This window comes from Taeniopygia guttata, chromosome 3 (genome assembly GCF_048771995.1).
Source record: "Taeniopygia guttata chromosome 3, bTaeGut7.mat, whole genome shotgun sequence".
NCBI classification, from domain to species: domain Eukaryota; kingdom Metazoa; phylum Chordata; class Aves; order Passeriformes; family Estrildidae; genus Taeniopygia; species Taeniopygia guttata.
In genome coordinates, this window is record NC_133027.1 from 102,726,212 (window position 1) to 102,739,961 (window position 13,750).

At 39.3% G+C, this 13,750-nt stretch overlaps 1 protein-coding gene across 2 annotated transcripts in view; it reads right to left on the reverse strand.

Annotated features, from left to right (window-relative positions):
* Positions 1–13,750, reverse strand: part of KCNH1 (potassium voltage-gated channel subfamily H member 1) — a 175,762-nt gene that overhangs the window by 129,025 nt on the left and 32,987 nt on the right. For both annotated transcript variants that reach the window (XR_005980009.2, XM_041715421.2), the window contains exon 6: positions 9,600–9,992. Coding sequence is in view for 1 of the 2 variants with exons in the window: in XM_041715421.2 (XP_041571355.1) it covers positions 9,600–9,992 (393 nt within the window). In the remaining variant the exon portion in view is untranslated. The remainder of the gene's footprint in view (positions 1–9,599; positions 9,993–13,750) is intronic.

A 13,750-nucleotide genomic window follows, 5' to 3' on the forward strand; every position in this document is an offset into this window, starting at 1 on the left:
CGACGTCACGCAAAGGAGCCTGAACTCAATTTACTTCTCTTGATGTGTGTCCCACCCTCTTGGTCTGCTGCTCCTGCCAGTTTTGAGAGGCAGATTAAAAGGCACCCAAAGATCCTTGTGCCCAAAGGAAATAGAAAAACCTCAGTTCATGAGGAGCTAGAAATGGCACTGGGTGTCCCAAGCAGGCATCCCCAGGTACTCTGCTCTAAAGGGTCACCATAAGGAATGTCTATGTGGCAGCCAGGGAAAGGACAAGGCTAAGTAATATTCCATGGGGTTCTACTGGGTCTGATGTACCCCAACACAGCTGCAACTACTGGAACTCTATCCAACAGAAAACATCCCTTGAGGCTATGCAAAAATAAATTTAAAAAAATCTGTTATATGGACAGAATAGACACATTGTACATTTTTACTGTATTTTTTTTACAGAGAGAACTTGGGTGCAGTGCTCACTTCAATATGCAGCACTTGGTCAGGTATGTCAGAAAATACTGAATTTCACACACCTCATATTTCAAATGTTTTGAAGCAACTGAATGAGACTGAAAAAATTCTACTGCTGATACCTGTGTATTGGTGTTGATAAATATTTCATAAGTTGGCAGGTTTACTTTCATTGCCAGTGATGGCTGCTGCACAAAAAAAAGGAAGAAAGTGTAGCCAGTCCCCTCCAAACCAAAGGGCAAGCTCAAGACACTGAGACACTGAAGAAATAATTCCATAGCCACTGACTGAGCAGACTTGAATGTCAAAAGGTCTTAAAATAATAAACACAACCACTTCTTCTCCCTCTCCTTCTACACGTTCTTTGCAGAGTAGAACTGTACCCCAAAACCAGACAAACAGACCAGCCTCAGTCCTGGGGGAAAGCAGTATCCATATTTTATATTCAAGGAAAGTGCTTCCTAAGTTTGTCCATGCAATACTGCCAAAGGCAATTTTCCATGTATCAGTTGTCATGAATTAGACTTCCTCACTATATACTGTGCACATTTACGCAGGTTTTCTTTTGCATTTCCTTGCTTTCTGCAAGATCTAATCTACTGTGAGTGCACCCCTTGTCTCACACTGATACCTCAGCCATGTAAGTAGCCTTTTTTGCAAATACAGGATCCAGGATATCCATGTTTTGCCTCTACCTCTCAGTCAGACAACATAAAATTTGTGCTATTACTTCCACACCCAGATAAGGAGGCAGAGACACTGTGAAAACACAAGGGCTGTAAGCAGAGCAATTATTGTTACTTATGTCTTTGTGGTCCAAGAACAGTAACAGTGGACACACTGTGATAGATGCTGTACAGATAAAAGCAGTTGCTGCTGTTCATTTGCCATGCAAAATTAAATTCAGCTCAATTCATTGACTAATAAAAGTCCACCTAGAAAAAAAAAATACAAATTGTCTAATGAACAGCCATTAAAAGTAACTGAGGCCACTCCACCTGCCCCCCCAAAAACATGAGAAATACTTCATTTTCCATTCCAAACAAGAGGCAGCATGAACAACTGCAGAAAATAACTAAAATGCTGCATTCACCCCACCTCCTATAGCTGCAGTAGCACAAGTACTTTAGTAATAGATTCAATCTACATGACAGTATTCACTGTTTAGGCCATTATTCACTTTCTACATGTACAGAAAGAAAATGCACTTAACCCAAGCATTAAGTTTTTTTTCTAGGCTCAAAGGCAGGATAATTTACTTCCTACTTATTACCTATTTTTAAAAAGAGAAATATTCAGTATTAGCACAAATCTTTCCTAAGTTTTCCAGCACTTTTCTCTCATATGGAACTGCTAAAGTTCAGGCTTCATATCAATTAATGGGAGATGCAGGAGACTAAAAGCTAACCATTAAAAGAAAGAGAATGAGACAAAAAAAAATAAATTATTTATTCCAAAAGGGGAGGCAATGAACCAAATTTATCACTACTGTGAGGCAAGAGCTGCAGAAAGCAGTGCCTTCTTTCTTGACACTTTATTTGAAGTCAGCCATGCCACAACCTGGCTCTGCCTATCTGCAGTAACCTGGCAGCCCTGTCAGGTCATCATTAAGACTACACATTTCCATCATTTGTCTCTCCTGATCTTCTTAATTAGGTCTGAGAACATGACCTTTCCTACAGATGTCCATATTTAGCAACTAAGAGATGAGATAGCGTTATGTGCACAGGTCAAAATCAATATCTAAGCCCTCTGGATACTGCTGTGGTTTGCAGCACTGAAGAAAACAGATCTCTAGACCCCTGAAGCCTATTTTAGTCAGACATCTGTGAGCTTGGTTAGAGCTGGGGGAGAAACAGCAATAATTCATGTATTAGAGCACAGGGTGTGGGAAGAGAGAGGAAGGCTGATTTTTTATTTGTAAAACTATGTCCATGCTTGCCTTGCATGCATACATGCACACTCAGAAAAAAAAAAAAAACAGGAAACAAACTCTATTTTCATTTTACTTTGAGAGGAAAAACAAAAATAAAGATGACACATAAGCAACCTAAAAAAAATCACACTTTCTCTGGTAGCAAATAAAAAATTAACCCCCGATAGACAACAGTCTGCTTCCCTGTGCTTCTGATTCAAAGCAACAGCCAGTTCCATAAGCTGTTTACTTATCTCAAAGAAGCAAAACACCCAAATAATATTATTGTTATTGGCATCTAATACCTCTCCATCTTTTCCAATTCTAATTCTATCCCTAATATGAAATAGACTACAGAGCAACCACTTAGCTGCTCAAATAAATATTCTTTGTCATCTCATCTGACTTTCTGCCTCAGATCGATACAAGTGTGCTGAATGGGGGAGAGTAACTGATCCCTGCCTCTGGAACATGCCTCCCTTTATACACAGTGTAAGTCTCTCTCTAACAGCAGCTTTTTGAAATAATTCAGACTCTAATATATTCAATTAGCTCTCTTTGGACAAAGGCTATCACCATACATTATCACTGAAAATGTAATTCAGCCTTTTAATTCTTTTAGCCTGATACAGATTGAATAGCTTATGTAGACTACTATTCTCTCTTTAACAGAATGATAAATCATGTCAGGCTTTTCAAAGCTATGAAGAAGTAGCCCTGAAATTCAGTAACATCCTTACTTATCTGTGACTTAGCAGAAAGACTAATCTGAACATTTGGAGGGCAGAAGAAGAGTCAACAGGACTCAACAGCCTCAAGTAGAACCTACAGAGAAGGTCAACACCAGGCAGGGACACAGCAACACATCCTGCTCTGAAATTCTCTTTTGGTAGAGGCTATCCATCAGCAGACAGAGCAGATGTCTGAGCCACCAAGGTGTCTGAGCCTGGGTAAAACATGGAAAGGTAGCATAATTAGGATTATAGCATAGGAGAGAATTTAACCCTGAATGTCTTCCAAGGCATAAGAGCCCTGCAGGGCCTATATACATCAACACAATTTGGAAAACTGAGGATTTTGGGGGGGAAAGACAGCCTGCCCCTTCACATGGCAGCATAAAAATGGCATGTGATGGGTAGCACGGAGGTTGGGAGGTTTTTAAGGGAGGAAGATAGAAAAACTCATATTTGACTGGAAAAAAAAAATGGGAGGGGGAAGAGATGAGGAGATGTGTAACAAAGCAGAGAAGAGAGACAGCCTCACTTGAATCCCCAAGAGTCTCTGAACAGCAAGTGCTTCTTTTGCCTAGCTGGTGTATATCCTGGCTGTGCACTTAACCCCAGGAATCTGCTTCACACCATTTGCATTTCTCCAAAATACTCCTTCCACCTACCTGTCTGCTAAGGAGTCACTCCTGCCTGGCACAGCCCCCTGGGGCAATGCTGCAGAACAGATGCACTTACAGAATTCAGACAAGCAGCCCTCCTCCTCTACCACTGCTTTTCCTTCCCACCACACTCCCCTTTTTCCACAGTTCAAGGCTGCCAAGCTCCTTCTGAATCTCCAAATACACCTAGGAGCCACACCAAGGACCTTCCTAGCCATGTTCCGAGGGTTTCTAGCAGGTTCCAGCCCCCAGCACACACCTCCCATGGGCTTTGTCCTGTTTCCCTGGGGCTTCTCACACAGGGACACCCACCCAAGTAGAGCTCCTTCATCATCACACGCCCAACCCAAGGCCCATGTTCCAGCCCTCCCCTGCCCCACCTGGGCACAATAACCCAACTGCTCCATCCTTCCCCAGAGGCCACAGTAAATTCACCCAGTCCACAGGGTCTCACTTATCCCTCCTGTCATCTCATCCAAGAACCACAATTCGCCAACATCTCCTCTGTGCCTGGATCACACTCTGTGATACACAGCTGGGTTTGGTGGTTTTTTGGTTTTTTTTTTTAACATTACATTAAAAGTAGGTTATGACTACTTTAAAATTTCAATTAGCCATGGAAAATTATTCATTCATTGCTAGATTTAGCAATAGACTTACATGCAAAATACAGCACTGTCTTGTTGGACAGATTCAAATAAGAGTGGTCAACTACTGTTTCAAACAGATTTCATATTACTCAGATGTTTACAGTTTAAAAATACTTTTAAAATTACATTTTCCAGTTTGTAAAATTAATCTAACCCAAAATCTTTCTTTGTAGGTCCCACTTTATTCCAGAAAACTGTAAATATGATAATTTATTCCCCTTCCCCTTATTGAATGCAGTGGTTAAAAAAAAAGGGAAGTTGCATGCTTTCCAGTGTAGCTGCTTCAGTAATTCCTAAATAGCTAATTTGTATTAGCATGAGAGATTATCCCATTAACAAGGTTTAAATTAATCTATTGCAAAAGTACTGCCTCAGAGAGCTGCCAACAATTTGACCAGCAACACATTCATTTTTTCCTCTCTCAACTCTCTGTTTACTTTCCAGCTACACCACACTCACTTAGCACTAATTATCTTCATTTACTTCTATTATTCCATATTGTATTTTTTTCTGGGACTTCTTTTATCATCATAAATTTTGGCCTTTCAAAGTTGTACATCTCCTTTGCCTACATGCTAGCTTCTCTCTTATTCACTTAACTGAGCACTAGATCATTTATACTGAATGTATCTTTTCTAATGGTCTTTTACTATGCATTTATTTCTCTTCTACCTCAACTAATAGAGTGATACATGGTTCTCAATTTGGCATCACCCAACAATTGATCACAGTGCTCGGCTCAAACACATATAGCAGTTACTACTACAAACTCCCTGTTTCAGAGATTTATATGGTGGTGACATGACTGGATTCCACTCCTACCATGAGATTTCACAACACCATCACATGTAATAAGTCAAATTTTTTCCAATATAAATTAAATCTTACGGCATTATGGACAAAAACCACAGTATGAAATTGCTCAAGCTGACACTGCAAAAATATGCTCTGGAATTCAAAGTCTTAAATTGCACTGTTCTTGGCAAAAATTGTGGAATTTTCTTTAAGCTTGGTTTTTGATTGATGTCTGAACACAAAAAGATAACATTACCCCCCAAAGTAGGTGGTACTTCCTTAAGTGAGGAATAATACTAATTACTGTAAAGAATTACTGACAAATGCTATTTTGATCATTCAAATTTGAAAAGAGACCAACACCACATGTTTCAAGGGCTGTTTAAATTTTAGACCAATATTTTCTTTTCTTACTCAGACTAAATTACAGCATGATGTATTCTCTTCAACAATAGAAAGTTCAAACCTAGCATTAAGTTGATTCATCAATCAATATGAATATGGTATATTTTCTTCTGTTGAAATTCTGTCAGGTCAAGAAAATTATTCGTATTTAACTGTGTAATTTGTTTCCCATATATAAAAGCCAGGAGAAACATCCTTAACTTTACTTTCATTTGGGTAATAAGAGAAATTCTCTACAGCTATTCATTTCTTCATTTGTTGAATTCTGCTCATGTCTGAATATGAAATGCTGTACTGTCTCTTTGAGCACAGCACTTGAGATCAGTCTCTTGTATAATTATATGGCCTTGAACAAAGATATTAATGTTTTTTTCTTTCCTCTTCCATCTGTAGAATGTGGCTATTCATACTTAAGTGCCTCTTGAATTAATTGTAGTTAATAATAGTTGTATTGATTAATAGTTAATGAATTCAAATTATTTTTATGGACAAAAATATTCTCAACCATGCAGAGAGGAAACTGGAATTTCAATTATATTGAAAAATGAGAATTGAAAATAAACTAATGTTCCAAACTGCAACAAACCCAAAGAATTTTGAAATTGTCTGAAAAAAACACAAGTAACACTTAATTTTGTTTCAAGAAAATATTTTCTGTTATATCTTATCATGGAATAACGAAGTAACTTGCAAAACAAAAAGTTACTTCAAAATAGGAAAAGAAGTCCAATACCAGATTTTTTTCAATTGAGTATCTGCTTGCCAAAAATATTGATCAGCTCTGGTTTCATCTATTACAATTAGTGGATCATTTTAAAGATGACAAAAATGGTTTCACTATTAACCTGGAGATAAGTCATGGGACAGTCCCAAAACTGCCCAGAGCAAAAAAAACCACCCTCAATACCCTATTATACAGTTTTTTACTTTTTCAGTGCTGCAGGTCCCATGTCCCTTGTAAATCAATTAGTCTCCATCACAGTAATTACAACATTCTTAAGAACAAATTGACTTGTCAAGTTAGTTCCTCCATGACATTCTCAGAGTCTTCAGTGCCTTTTTTTTAAACAGAGAATGACAGCAGACAGCAAAATAAGCAAGCTTCCACCTGGCCTTAGGTGTAAGCTTGCTTATTTTATAGGGACTGCAACAAAGCCAGGATTCCATTTCCTCCTGTCTAAAATCATGTATGGAAAATATCAGGAATATAGCAATTCATATTCTTCATTTTACCACCACTGATGACCCTAGGTGTCATTTCATCTCTTGCCATTTCTTACAAGAATATTCTCATTAGGGCTTCAGAAATAAAAACAAAAAAAAAAGATCCTGCAGCAGCCATGGCCAGCTACTGAGTCCAGTGCCATGGCTCCAAGGCAATTCCCTCTAGCAAAATTAAAGTGACAGACAGATAACAGTTCAGTTTGGTTATTTGCACGTTGAGCAGGGCAGCCTTGCCCCTGACTTAATCCAGCTGTGAAATTATATGGTGTATAATCCAGGGAAAGAGAGAGGTAAATTTAAACCAGTAAGAAGGGAAAGCAGTTGACCCACAAGGGAATGCTCTACATAACAGAAAAAAAAAAAAATAAAAGGCAAAGATATTCTGCTTTCAGATTCCTTGAATGTGGGTTTTATTTTTTTCTTATTTACTGAAAGGTTATCTTTCACTCTATAGGCAGTTCTTCAAACAGTGATCAGCATCTACTGTCCCAAACCCCCTCCTGATATGCACTGTGTTATTCTGCTGGCATTGCAGGCAAAACCCCTCAGGTCCCATCAACCAGCCTATGAGCCCTCAGTAGAAGCATGGCAATTTTCACCAGTGGAAACTCTGCTCTAATGATCCTACAGTGACTTATACCAGCCAAATGTCAGAACCCACTATGGGAAATGCAGATGAGCAGTCTTGAAAGGACAGCATCAAGAAAAACCTTGATTTTTTTTCCCTTGGGCATAATAGTAGAATAACTAAAACTAACACTGTTATACTGATTAAGGAGAATGTTCAAGAGCCAGGGGAAAACTGAAGTACCAATCAGCTTCTCATTGCTACAAGGCAATACTGAGATGGGGAACCTGCAGAAATACAAACTCACACAAGGACTTCTCTGCAGAATTGCCACAAGTCTAAAATCCTCTGTGTTCAGTTCGAAGGCTGTCACAGCCACTGATACAGACACTTTCCTCAGGGATGTTCTGTAGGTCACATTACCAGTCTAAAGTCAAAAATTGTTCCTTCAGCAAAATCTTCACCAGGCTGCTTCTATCTGCCATGGGAAGAAAAGCTTCCTTCCCAGTTTGTTGACTTTTGTTGGGGTTTTTTAGTCTCTTGCTTCATCAATTTTTTAATTTTAGTTATTATTTTTACTCTTTCTGTCTAAATGTCAGAAACTGACATATGGCCACTCGTTCCATCGTTCTATCAGTGTCACAGCAAAGCAATATGTGAAAGCCTTGCAGAATAATCTGCAGTCTGGGTCTTTCATATGACAAACAAATACTTAAGGACAGGTTTCACAAGGCTTTTTTGCTTGATCTAATTTGTGTTATTTCAGTCTGTAGCTTGATATAAAATGAAAACTTCTCCAGGGAATTAAATATCAAATAACATCAAATTTTTTTACTGCATTTAATAGCTTGCCTACCTGTCCTCAAGTCATTGAGAAAATCACTATAAATTTTATAAAATCAGTGTGATTTTTAAAAAGTAATGGAGTTTGGTTTTCCCTATATTTCACTTGGCATAGTTTTCTTTTGATAGCTAGGCTGTCCTTTGTAACATGAGCATATTTTAAAGGAAGTAATAAAAAATTTAATTTTTACAGGCTAAAACTTAAATACTAAGCCCTCATGAGGTAGGTATGTAAATCCCTCTCCTTCTTTGGAGGTATTCAAACCCACCTGGATGAAATCCTGTGCAACCTGCCCTGGGTGAATCTGCTTCAGCAGCTGGTTTGGACTAGATGATCTCCAGAGATCCCTTCCAAACCCAGCCACCCTGTGATTCTGCATCTTACAGCTTCAGCATGTGTCACAAATAAACTCAGAGACATAACCAGTTGATGATTTTATAACATATAACTAGTAAGCAGGCTGCTGGAATCCTCTTTAATATTTTATTAAAAATTCATTAACTCTTTTAACTATTCAGGCAGGGAACTTTAATGTATTTACCTTAGGAATATTTTCTTGGCAGACTGATCAAAAAAACAAAGCAGTTAAAAAATACTAGTTTTCTGGATTAATATGTCTAAATGTTAGTTCTTTTGCTGGATTGTGATCTATTCCCAGAGAAATTAAGAACTAAGGAAGAGTCTAGATTTCCAGTCTAGATTTCATTTAGTTATAAGATTACCGAACAAGCACCTTCAATTGCTTCACCTTCCTCTAAAAATACTGTTGCCAAAACAATGCTGCACAGATCTCCAGGTAGCCACAGTGTTTTCTGGTGCTCAAAGCCGATTCAGTGAGTCACTGCCTGCCTCTTTGCCACCTGCCATAGTGTACTAGAAGCAGCTGAGAAATGTGTATTTTACTTCCCAGTTGTTCCTGTGAAGAGTTGGCATTAGCAGAACTACTCTGATCAGTCATCAGCAACAGCAAGCACAGCCTGCCCCAACAAACTGTCCTGACACAGCCCAAACTATTCCTGCTCAGTCAGATGGAGCAGTTTTCCTCAGAGCTGTACAAAGGTGCTGCTGTCTGCCTCTACCTGTCCTCCTGAACCCTGAGGGTGCAGAAAAAGGAAAATAACCATGGATTTCCCTCTTTTCTTCACAGAAAGAATGAAAATAAACACAGCATTTTTAACAGTGAAAACTACAGCAGAAATTAAAGAGTGAGCCTTCTGGCTAGGATTCATAAGCAAATTTCTGTGCATGCTGTGGGAGGCTACCAGAGACATATGTACAATAATTCAATGCATTTAAAAACATTCTGTCCCACATCCCCCCGCAACCACCAAGTAATAATAAATGGATGGAAGTGGTATACTGACCTCATCAACATTCTCAAATGCATTGATGACATCATATGGCAGGCAGGAGAGCAGGTCAATCACAAACCAGGTCTTCAAGTAATTCATGCGAATCAGCTTGGGGTCAGAGATCACCTCTCCTGCCGGCCCCACAAAGGTGGTATGGAAATTAAGCACAATGTCAACCAGAAAAATGACATCTACAATGCTGTCCACTACTAGCCATGCCACGTTGTTCTGTTTGGTTTTAAAGGAGACATTGTAAGGGACCAAAATAGCAGTGTAGAAGGTTAAAATCAAGATGATCCAGTCCCAGGTAGTCTTGAATACACAATAATGCAAAATTATATGCGGTGGAGTCTTTGGTGCCTCTTGTTTATACTGTGGGAGGATTTCAGAACCCAGCTGCAATACCTGTAGTCAAGAGAAATTTGAGGGGAAAAAGAAAACATGCTTAATTTTTTCACACTAGATTCTCAAGCTCAGTACAACAGTTCATAAAAATTCATGTCCATTAACTCCTTTTATCACCACCAAATAGTAAGCAAGCCAAGAAAATCAGCATCAAGCAAAGAAAAGTTGTTTCTTTTAATGCCATTGATTATTTTTTGACACTAAGTCTAACTTATGGAGTGTCCAAGACAAACAGAGAAGAGAAAACCCCTTCAGCTATCTAGATAGATGAGACAGAAAAATAATGGGCAAGAATAGGCAGGAAGGTCAGTGCGAATAGGAATTGATGGCAAAACCAGGAACAACACACAACTGAGCTCCAGCCCAGCAGCAGGAGCACTGGACCACATTTTTTTTCAATAGTGGCTACTTAACTCTTCACTAGACCTTGTCTGAAATACTCTCAAACTACAATGTATCACGAATGCACAGGCCTTTTTTCCTCTTCTCTGGACTGTGCAGATCCAAAGAGCACAGATATCTATCATTAGCCTCAATAAACTCATTTTGGACTTCACCTTTTCATTCAGAGAAGTTCAGTATCTTAACTACCTGATGGTGTAGAGTTATAGAAAGATAGAATCATTAAGGTTGGAAAAGACCCTAAGATTGTTGAGTCCAACAATTAACCCAGTACCTCCGTGTTCTCCAACAAACAAGCTGGAGAACTTCTCCCAGGTGCCACATCCACACACCTTTTGAACAATTCTAGGTGGAGTAATGCCACCATTCTCTGGGATATCTGTTTCAATGCTTGACAACCCTTCCAGTGAAGAAATTTTTCCTAATATCTAATCTAAATCTCCCCTGGTGCAACTTGAAGCCATTTCTTCTGGTCCTGTCATTTGTCCCCCAGCTGCTTCTCATCAAACTTGTTCTCCAAACCCTTGACTGCCTTCTTTGCCCTTCTTGGGACATGCTCCAATGCCTGAATGTCCCTCTGGCTGAAGGCAGGATTTAGGGGAGCTGCTGAGGAGCACTGCTGAGTTACACTGCAGCTAGGTCTGAATTCAGAAAAGCACTACTGCAGAAGATGATCTACCAGCATGTGTTTTCAACCCTGGACCTCAAGCTGAGCACATGCTGACACTGAGCACTGTTTTGCATAACTGCAGTCTCAATCAATGCTGCCCATTTTATATCTGTTCTCTCCCCAGTTCTCCCCACTGCTGCAAAAACAGTATTATCACATACGTAATTCTCGGGAACTCAAGTTTCCTTCCCATACCTATGAATAAGAATGTGTTTGTTTATATATATGGATATACATGAGGGTGAAATCAACATCAAGAACCTGTGTCCAAATAAAGAGAAGTTAAATTTTAAAGCAAATTTTACCCTGGGTGAGTTATAAATGAAAACTGAAAGAAGAATGAAGGCTTGCTTGAGTGAAATGTGTTTGGTAATGCCAAACTCACGGAACCTGTGAGAAGTATTTAGGAGCATGGTTCCTTTTTCACATTTATTTACACATACTTCAGAGCAACAGGAAGCAGGGAAGGAAATTAAAAGGCTGTTTTTCTCTGGGAAAAGATAAGACAACACAGCTAGAGTAGAAGGATGTCTTCCTTTCTTTCTCCTTATCTTAGCTTTTTTAATGTCAGTTATTTAGATGTGGATTTTATCTCCAGGCTTTTCTGAGTGTCTTTTTTTTTTTTTTTTTTGGTGAACTGGTGAGATTTTTTTCCAACAGTTTCAGCCAAAGAGGACAAAATAAAACAGTCAGCTACACAAGATCTACTTGGACAAAATAGTCTCAGATGGAATTCCCTGCTGCTTTGAACCTCACATAATCACTTACTCGTGTACACAACAGGGGTCAAACACTGTCAGACCACAGCTCCTCACACACGTGTAAATGAGAATGGGAATTGCAAGCCTGCTGACTTTGAGCCCAATTCTCCTGAAGAGAATTAACATGACCTTCTCTGACAGACCTGCATGTTACCACAGAGGCATTAAGAGTTTGAAAAAAAAAATCTATTAAAAGAAAAAATAAGAGGACTCTGTATTTTTGTTAGGGATTGTCTAGAATGACAGCAAAGATGAGAAAGGAACATTCCTCCAGCAGACCCATGTAGGACTCAAACATGTTCACTGCAGTATTATGTAGTCTGTTGATCCTGACCCTGATTCATGTAGGTTCTCCATACTACCAAAATAAAAGGGAATTAAGCTGTTCTGTGTTGAGAGGAGCTGGAAGCAGCACAAGGCACATTCAGTCTCTCTTCTCTGCAGGAGGCACTGGCCAGCCCAGGCACTCCCCAAAAGTCACTGGTGTGACTGGAAGAGGCAGAGGGTGTGTATGGAGTCTGTGTGTGTACTCAGAGCATCGTTCCCTTCAAGGCTTGTTTGCAGTCCCAGTGACAGATGTTGGGATGTCTTTTCCCAAGAAAAGCTCTAGCCCAAATCAATACTGCAAATATCTCCTGCCCTCCCTTTTATACATTGCAGCTGTACCTGAATCACCTGGAAAGCAAAGAGTAACAACTGGCTTTTATGAGGCTCTGCATGTCCATCAGCTCTAATATAGAATCCTAAGCCTGAAATATGCTTCACTGGGCAAGGAGAGTCCTCTGCAATATCACTCACTGGAATAACTGATCAGTAAAACCAAGCACCTCCATCACATAGTAACATTTTTCATTTAGTGGGATTTCAGTTCTAATGCTGAGATTTTACTCGTGTGAGGAGACAGGATCACCCTTCAAATGCAAGAAACCATAATTGCTTCTTCTGCAATCACAGGCTGACTACAGCTTTTTTTTTTTTTTTATCCCCTGGTATGACATGAATAAGTCCAATAGTTTGATAACTATTCTAATCAGCACAGGAACCTTAATCATTAAAAACTGAAAAAAAAATTGTTTGCTCTTGTCAGGTGGTTCTTACCTATACATACATAAGTTATAGATTGAGAATTGCATAAAACACCTCATTTTGGTCACTGCTGCTCTCTTTGTACTACAAGAACTTGTAGAAATTTTGCATCAACAGAACGAAATTTACTGGAAAATATACTAATGTATACCTGCATACCCAGTTAGAGGAAAAGGCAAGAATAATCCCTGTTTGGCAAAAATGGTGTCCATTATTTTGCTATAAATAGAAAAAAAGAAAATTAAAATAAAGCCAGTGGAACTGCAAGGATGTAAAACTGAACTGAAAGCAGAAAAAAACAGACTTCTAGTTCCAACTTGTTAAGACAATAAACTGCTGCTTCAGTGGTTTAAAATGTCATCACCAAATACAAAGCACTCTCTCCTTACTTGTTTGAGATTCAAGGGCTACAGTGCAGGAAAATAAAAGGATTGATGACTGATTCATCTCCTTCCCTTTCTATTTAGAAAGTAAACATACCCTAAACTATCTTAATAGCTAGGGACCTTACAAATAAGTGCTTTGAACTTCTGTTATCCCCCTGGGGTCTCTGGAGAAGCCCGAGCAATGGTTATTTAAAGAGACCAGGGGCCATGGCTTTGCTGGTCTCCAGCAGAAGGATGTGCAGCAGCACTGTGGGTGTGAATCCTGAATGGAGGGGCAGGAGAGAGGCATCAAGGAATGACACAGGGATTCCAATCACTCACCAGATGGAGAAAGCCACCTGCAGAAAGCCAGAGGTGTCTCCAGTCCTCTTTTTGGGTGGAGGTGACAAATTCTAGCCTGGGCTCCCTCTCACTACATCACTAACACACTAGCACCTTTGTAAACCCCTCCCA